General features: G+C 32.4%; 1 protein-coding gene across 1 annotated transcript; it reads right to left on the reverse strand.

Annotated features, from left to right (window-relative positions):
* Positions 1 to 3,155: 3,155 nt before the first annotated feature.
* On the reverse strand, positions 3,156 to 3,494 carry LOC126702758 (uncharacterized). The gene has a single exon (XM_050401580.1). It carries the CDS (start codon positions 3,492 to 3,494, stop codon positions 3,156 to 3,158), a length of 339 nt encoding a protein of 112 aa, XP_050257537.1.
* Between the last annotated feature and the right edge of the window lie 6,130 nt (positions 3,495 to 9,624).

The raw sequence follows: 9,624 nt of genomic DNA on the forward strand, positions 1-9,624 counted from the left end.
TTTTGGGACACTGCATTTTGAACAAAGTTTATTGTCAAAGATGGTTCTCTTTAGCTTCATGTAGATTCCGGAATCCAAACACCTCCACTATTACAGAATTTATTTTTATTTTTATTTATTTTTAGCGAAAAGCACCTTTAAGTCCCTACATTTTCAAGCGATTCCCATTTTAGTCCCTACATTTTATTTTTGTCGCTTTTAGTCCCTATCCTGAAAAACGCTTCCCGTTTTGGTCCCTGCCGTTACATCAGAAACGGAGAAAACTGACGTGGCAAACGACAGGAATAAATAATATTAAATTAATGTACACGTGACTTAAATTAATAATAAAAAATATTTTTTGGCATTAAAAAATGCCACGTCAGCATCTAAATTAAAAAAATTAATTTATTAATTTTAACTAAATTAAAAAATTAAAAACAGAATTAAAAACTAAAAATCATATGAATTGAGATCTAAGTGTGTCTTGAACAAGAACGACAAGAACACAAACCCAGATTAAGAACACAAACCCAGAAATTAAAAAAAAAAAAAACTGGAATCTGGGATTGAACATCGGCGGTGTAATCTGGGATCTTGAATGAGACAACCATGTGGGATTGGGCAATGAGGTTGTAAACCTTGTTTGGGAGAATCGTGTTGAGCCAGCGACGAAGAGAGGAGGCATCAGTGAGGTCAGTGTAGTGGAGTTTCATTCGAGCCTTGTGGGCATTATGGGGGTCAATGTAGATGTGGTTGATTTGCTGTGTGTTGAAGTTGGAGGACCGTCGGATCAAGCCGTGTACCTCGTAGCCTTTGTGGAGTAAAAACTCAATCAGGTAGGAACTGTCTTGGCCGGTGATTTCGGTGATCAGTGCGACTTTGTGTGGCGCGCATGGAGGAGATTCGCCGTTGGTTGTAGATCCGAATCTAGAATTGTCAATCTTGGACACCATTGTTGTTGTTAAGACTGTTTGATCCGAAACAAAGATTTACTGTTTTTTTTTTCAAATTTCTGGGTTTGCATTCTTGGATTTGGGTTTGTGTTCTTGTTGTTCTTGTTCAAGACACACTTTGATCTCAATCCATATGATTTTTAGTTTTTAATTCTATTTTTAATTTTTTTTATTTAGTTAAAATTAATAAATTAATTTTTTTTAATTTAGATGCTGACGTGGCATTTTTTAATGCCAAAAAATATTTTTTATTATTAATTTAAGCCACGTGTACATTAATTTAATATTATTTATTCCTGCCATTTGCCACGTCAACTTTCTCCGTTTCTAATGTAACGGCAGGAATCAAAATGGGAAGCGTTTTCAGCATAGGGATTAAAAGCAGTAAAAATAAAATGTAGAGACTAAAATGGGAATCGCCTGAAAATGTAGGGACTAAAATGTGCTTTTTGCCTTTATTTTTTTATGTTGAAAGGTCTTTATCCATGGCCATAGGCAATGAGTTTCTAATGTATTAGCATATTTTTCCCCATTATTTATAAACATAATATTTTTACTAGCTTATCTGGTGCAGTTTATGCATGGTGAAAAGGAACATTGGAATGGTCTTAGCTCCTGAATATTTACGAAAATGAAAAAGAAACCGTGAACCTTAGATTTCCTATTCTTACAAGTTGTTCTCATCACACTACAATTTTATAATAAGCTATACGCGATAAGTTTTTTGAGTTAAGGGAAAATCAACAAATCTATCAAGAGAAGTTGAATGAGAAACTTTTCGTTTCTTAAAAAAAAAAGAATGAGAAACTTTTCAATCACAAGAATTTTGTAACTCAACTGATAAACACTTTCTAGTATTTTCAACAGAGATATTTAGGGTTCAAATACCTCATCTCCGGTTATAACTATTGAAATATCACCCCCCAAAAAAAAAAAAAAAAAAAAAAGAGCCGTGCAAACAAAGTAACAACGCCAAGCCTGTTATTGTAATTATCATTCATAATCATGCTTGAGTTGAACTAGGTAAGTAAAGGTTCGACAATTATTTGTAATACATCATGGAATGACTATGGCGTGATAGCTTTTTGCTGTGGAACTTTGAAAAATTAATGTTTAATTAACCACTTGATGTAATATATTTAAATTAGTAATGAGTGTATCTTGTTTTCTAGTGTTTAGCTGGTTATTGCAGAGAATTATTCTTAGAAAGAAGAGTATGAGGAAAGTTCCCAACATCAATCAATATGATAATCTAACAAACAAGTGGTTGACACTTTGACAGTACTGCAAACATCATTGATCATCTACAACCTTTTCGTAAGATTTATAGCAAGCCAAATCATTTTGAGTTCCTTGAATCTCAACTTGTTTTTCCATGATATTCACATTAATTTTGTGAAGAATATCATTAGGGTCTTTCTTACTTTCAATTTTTTTGATATTCATTTATATACAATCTTTTAATTCATTCCCTTAAGTTAGAATTATATACTTTAATCAATTTTCAATAAATAAACAATAAGAATTTTTTTTATTTATCAAAATGCACGTTTAACTTTAGCTTCAGTAATACACTCACCTTATCGATAACAACAAAAATGTTGGTAAAGCAAAGTTAATTATAAATAATTGAGAGTGCGTCCAAACTTTGTACAATAATCAAATTCTAGCTATGCAATCTCAGGACTGATCATTGGGTGTGCGAATCTCACAAGCAAGCATACATGTCAACAGCTTCACATGGCTTAATTATTTGCAGGCACCAAACAATTGTAGCTTATAAATTTGAGATTACAAAAGCTACAGTACTATTGAGTTCTATATACATCACATATATCTTCATCAGCCTCGGTAGAGTACTTGATCGGACTCAATTTTGCCTAATGAGCCTCAGTTGGGCATGATAAAGTTGTGTATTATGCATAAAAGTATTTACATCTAAATTACATCGAGTAGTAAGTACACAACATTTTTCACAATTGTTGACATAATTTGATCATTGTTGTAATCGAAGTAACATCAATTTCACTTTCAGCTTACTATTGATGCCACTTTTATTATATATTAATCACAACAGATCATATCAACAATTGTGGAGAAATGATATGTACCTATAAGTAATGAAAATATAAATGCAAAAAAATAACCAAAAAACAAACAACAAAATCACCAAAATATTACAACACTTGGAATTAGTTGATACCAAGAAAGGTTGCAATTCTAGGCACCAGTTACACATGAGAACATTCTGTGGCTCCTAAACCTCACAAGTTTCTGGGGGGCAGGAGGTGCAACTTCCATTCTTCTCATGTTTTCTCCAGATGATGAGAATTCAACGGCATAATCTCCAACAGACTTGTGTCTCCTGTGACCATTTCTCTGTGTGTGAAAACCACCTACCTTTTCAGTTGAAGGCAACATGTATACATGACTCTGGCTATTGGTGTAGAAATCAGTTATGTTGTAACTTTGAGAAGCTCCTGAGGAGAGACACCTGTATTGGCTGCGAACTCTGTTTTTCTTGAATGCCTTGAACACCATGGGGATGAGACCCTCCATCTAAGACTTGTGTGGATATCCTTGCTATCTTTATGTTGAAGGAAGGAATAATGAATGAGACAACACTATGTGCAAGAGGTTAATTAAAGATGCAGGACTTTTGGGCTTTTTTGCATATTGGGGTGGTTGGTGAGTGATATATACTTCTCCCAACTTGTTCTTCTAAGAAACAATGAAGCATCGAAGTCTTACACGTCATTTTGATTTTTGACTTTGATAGGGAGACAAATCATTTGCCCAAAAATATCTTTTTGTATTTTCAGAATAATACTATGAATATGACCTTTTTTTAGGAATATATATATATAATGATATTTTAATAGTTATAATGGGAGGGGGCATTTGTATCAAAATGTCTCTCAAACATCCTAGCTAGATCAGGTAAAAGACTCTTTTCATAAATATTATTTCTTATTTTCATATATATATATATATATATATATATAAATTTATGAAGCTGACAAGTTGTGATTAATGTATCAATCAATTATTTATGGGTTTGTTACTAATATTATTTTTATTGTGTACCAAAAATTTAATATTTTGGTAAAAAAAAAAAGTTGTTAAAATAATTTGTATAGATAGACTTATTATTATTTTAACAGAAAATAACGCTATATTAGAAAATTCATATTAAAAAAAAAACTACCAAATTAGTTGCGGATCATATTTTATTACAACCAACCAAGTACAAACAACTCAATGACATTGAAGTTATATATATATATATATATATAAATAAATAAATAAAAACCCATTACTCTAAAATTTGGCATTTGACTGGTTTTTCATGTATCAACAAATTCAACAGCAGGCTTTGTTTAAAGAAAACCATATCAATAAATATTTATTATTGTCATCAGCATCATCCTATCTATGATATAATTGTGGTATATTGAAGTCACGCACGCCAAATAAAGTCAAAAAAATTATATTAAATTGCATTTTGATGTATAACAAGCATATCTTCTTTTATATTTCTCTTGCTCAAGTATGACCACCAATTTACCAAGTCAAAGAAGTATGTCCACCCAGATTGCCATAATTAGAGTTAAAGAAAAGTAGATACATGTTATAGAACTCGGTCAGAGCCAAGCAGGAAGTTTCAGCCACCCAGAAATGTTGACCCTGGTCTTGAACAAGCCATGGTAATTAAAACATTCAAATTTTGTTTCTTATAACAGTAGGAGTATCTAACTGCTATTGAAAATTGTAACTTTTATATGATTTGTTTTGTCATTATAACGGTCTCGTACACGTATGTGTTACATTAATTAATACAAGTTGATTTTGATTCTGAAGACTGAACCCAGATGATTGTAGTTGTTCACTTGTTTGTTTGTATTTTATGTACTAAATCTGTCCTCGTGACTAAGATCTCTACCAAACATAGTCGACTATTTGTTCTTTAATGTGCTAATTCTTTCATTGCTACAGTTTTTTTAAGGGGTGGCTGAAATTTCCTTCTAATAAAAGTCGTGCACTCCTAGTTTTAATAATAGCACTAAGATATACATTTATCTTTTTTTGTGGAACATATTTCTCTATTGGATTACGCAAACTATATAATATATATATACATATTATTTAGTGTTGGAATATTTCAACACGCTTAGGCTAGCTTGACCCATATGATAGTTACCGTTAAATACAATTATATAGCTAAAATGTTGAGTGTGTTTCAGGATAGTGTTGATCTATATTCTTGATGACAAGGCAAATGAAAAGAGATAAGAATCTAGAGATAAGCTTAAGAACATTTAGTTAAAGACTTAACAGACAAGTTATAAGTGCAAATATTTTACATGTCTAGTTGCGATTTATCTTATCAGGATCAAAAAAATGTGACAAATGACAATTGATTTATCATCAAAACAGGATTTAGATTTTGTTTCTTCAAGTTTAAGAAACAAAGGGATTAAAATCATTTCCATGGTGTTCAGACTTCAGATATACATCCCTAATGAATATCAAGAAAGTAAAAAGATTTAAAACAGCAAAATTGTTACAAGACATATCTTTTACCAGAAAAAGAGAAACAATGTACTATTACTTAAACAAAGTTAAAAGTTGCCAATGGAAAATAGTCTTGTATAACCTCAAGGGTTGGTTTAGTGGTTTTCTGGTCATGTAATCCATTAGAACAAGAAGTCAACAACAAGAACAAGGCTTAGAGAATGGTCATTTGTAAAAGTAGTTTCCGCATGCAGCATATAATTGCATTTCAATATTAAGTCATTACATCATATGTACAAAATCAAGTATATAATTGCATTTCAATAATCAGGTCATGATATCATCTGTGGAAAATCAAGTATAACTAATGTCTTTGTGTCTTCTCCCATTTAAAGATAACGGATTGATACTTTAAATGAATCAATTACTGTTTCATGTTTTGTTATAACAAAGAATAGTAACAAAATTATAGTTCTCTTGCATTACAACCCCCAGCTATGCTGATTTTCAAGTTTTTCATCCTCAATCAGGGGGTTTGCAGAATTTAAGCCCACAGAAAAATAATGTGCATCAGTCCATTTTATCAACCTGTTTGTTATAAACCAGACTAGTCCTTCATTTATCATATTTCACTAATCTTTGGTCTCTTTGACTATATAAAAAATGATTTTTTAGTGTCCCAACTTCAATCTACCTTCTCACTCCAAAAACAAATAAATAAATAAATAAATCTAAAATCCACTTGTAGCAGTAATCCTGTTTATTACTAGAATTCCTTCTTAAATTTTTTTTTGTAAGTGCCAATTTGCTTGAAGGTGGCATCTCTTGGCTGGTTCATGTCAGATCTACACTAGATCTAAGTTCTCCCTACGGCATCACAGCAATAAAAGACTTAAAATCAAGAGGGAAAAAAAATCTCTAATTTCAGTCTCAAGTCATTAAATTATAAATGCAAAAACAAAGTGTAACTAATGTCTGTGGCTCTTTTATCTTCTAAATTACCAATACTGTGAATGATTCAATTATTATTTAACAACAGCGAACCAGATCAAATTTATAGTTCTTTTTACCTTTTCAAATCCCGGAAGAATTGCTGATTTTCAATTTTTTCATCTTCAACCAAATAGCAATAAAAAATAAAAATAAAAATAAAAACTACCAGCTTTTATTCTGTTTACAAATTTGATACTCCCTTAAGAAAGCAATTAAGAGAAAAAATGTTAACAGCAAGGTGTAATTAGAAGAGGGGAAAAAAGACTACAACCTTTATCTTATTGATGTCACAAAAGTTTTTGCTCGAATAAAGGAGAGTAAAGAAACAGTGGCCTACTACAAGCAAATTTTCAGTGTAACAGATTTATGCTGTCTTTGAAAAATGTAGGGACATTAGTAAGAGAATATAAGATTACTAACAAAACAAAAAGATCAAAATTCTGATTCCTAGTAAGCAAATATAGTCAGAAACTAAGGCTGGGATCCATTTTAAGTAAAAAATGGTCAAAAACTTACTAACTAGTAAATATTAATTCCAACAACTCAATGTTTAGGTATTCAGTTCTCAGACCTATTCAAACAAACTTGGTCTTTTCAACAAAGTAACACTCTCTATAAAGTCATCCTTGACGGCTCCCCTTTTATGTCCTATGCAATTGCCCATATGGACCACTAAGATCCCTACAGCTACAGGCCATTTGGTCTCAACTTATATCTAGAAACCTCGACTAATTATTCTACATTTCTACTAGTACACCATGGCTCAATCAGCCCATTTCCCTGCTTGTTAGGTCCATTTTCGACATTTTAGGAGTTAATTCTACTCAATTTCCTGCTTGGTGAGTCGTTTTCAAATTTTAGGCTCATTTCCTTGCTTGCTGGGTCTATTTTACAAATTTGAGGAGTTAGTTCTAGATCCGTTGATATGAGTATGACTCTATCTGAACTATACCCAGATCCAGTATTAGCTATAAGCAATACTCAGACTTCTACATTAGACCATAAGGCTTAAATTTCATTAAACAAAAACCAAGTACAAGAAAAACCAATGAAGTAAACAGGATGTATACCCTAAAGTTTCTAGTACAAACTACAAATTACAAATGCTATGAGAACAGAAAGCTTTGGAGGTCTAGGCGCATTTAATAACATCCAATAATACAACAACCCTATTAATTGAAATTTAAGACTCTACATGGACAACTCTTGGTCTTCAAAATCTCTCTCTCTCTCTCTCTCCCTCTCTCTCCATAAAAGGAACATAAAACAAGATGGTACAGAATTCCAAAACACTAGTCCTTCCCAGGAACTTCATTATACCACTAGCAGCACTTTCAAACTCTCACCAACATCTTAAATATACTACAAGAAGGGTACACACACCTACCTAACCCAGGAAGAAGAAAGCCCAACATAAAAGGCATATTACCATCTAGCCTCAAAGATATGCCACTGACATTACTAGTAGACTTCTATATAAATAAAACCATAACCCATTTCCCCATAGTTCTCAAGCATTACCAATAAGCTTTGCAAAAATTTCTAGTGATCTGGTAAAGTATTCAGCTCATCTGAGCAAAGAGAAAACATTACATACTTCTCTATTATATTGCTCAATACATTCCCAAATAATTTTACTAATTTCATCTACTTGAATGGTTACCATGATTATTTCTTAATTCTTTTTTGGAAAAAAAAAATAATGCCTACAGTAGAAGGACTAATCGATTATTTCTATTAGTGTCCCAAACATGCCAATATTAGCATTGATGGTCTGTAAATGTAACTCATTGTTCAAAGAACTAGTCAGAGTTCCTAGAGCTCCTTTTAAGGCTTGTTGGAAATGAAACACTGCAGAAACTCATTTGCTCTCTCAACAACCTTTTCCCAATTCTCAATCTTAATCAAATCTTTCCACTTTCTCTTTCAGTCCCACAACAAGGTCCTTATTGAAAAGCATTGGAAACTCAACCACTTGCTTCCATTTTGTCTCAATTGCTTTGAACCTCTTTTCTTTATGCTTCGATTATGTTTACCATTTATATTTTTATCATAGCTTTTAAGGCCAATACCAAGCCAAAGTATTGTTAGCAACTTATAGTTACACGTGTGGAAATTCTAACATATTGAATAGGACATCACTTGCCATAGTTCAACTAGCACCTTCTAGTGTTTTCAACGGAGACATCCAAAGTTTAAATCTCCTATCCTTCCCCCCCCCCCCCCCCCCCCAACCCCATTGTAACTATTTATCCAAAAAAAAAAAAAAAAGGAGAACATCACAAGGATTATGAAGAACATTTAACGATGGAACTAGATTGATTATTATTAAATATTTTTAATTAAACAAAAAAGGGCCTTGAACCCATGATTTAACCATACACCATGTTCTTATAAAAGAATTTGTCATTCAAACTAGAATTATTGGGTTCCTTTGTCACATATTATTGTCAAAGAGAAAACATTGTGATTCCATATCTTTCATCTGGCTCCCTTATCTAGGATCAATCATGAATCCTAGTACCCCACAAGATCTATCATCTAAATTGCATGACATAAATGATACTACTATTGTCACCTCATATTTCTCTCTCCCCTTCCTGGCATCTTATTAAGTATAATGAATTGAGAACTTATAGAAGTTGAGCTCCCTTCTTTTTAAGGATTTGTTATCTGAAAAATATAAGGCTAGTGGTTATAAAAAAAAATGATCTGGCAACTAAAACAAACTCGAAATTCAAATTGCTCTACAAAATTTCATGAAATCTCAAAGCTCATTCTTTGTGGTGATTAACATGGTTACAAGGGTTTTTAGAATCCATAGGGGTCACAACAACTGTAATGACAAAGCTCTAGGCCCTTATAGAGGTACTCTTGGTTCAACAACTTCATTTGAGCTCTTTAGAAGTAGAACTTGATACAGCGGTGGTGGTTAACATAGTTACAAAATCTGACACTCCTAACAGAAACTTACAGGCACACATTATGAGTTACAGGGAATTGATTTCCAAAGTTCCCTACATTTGGGTCAAACATATGTTTAGAGAAGCTAATTGTTGTGCTGACACCTTAGCTAGGCACAGATGCTGTCAATAAGAAGATTGTATTTTGTTTTCTGAACCTCCTAGTGATATATTGCTAATGTTCCTTTTGGACTTGGAGGGTCAATGCACTGCAAGAT

This window comes from Quercus robur, chromosome 10, assembly GCF_932294415.1.
Source record: "Quercus robur chromosome 10, dhQueRobu3.1, whole genome shotgun sequence".
Lineage (NCBI taxonomy): Eukaryota > Viridiplantae > Streptophyta > Magnoliopsida > Fagales > Fagaceae > Quercus > Quercus robur.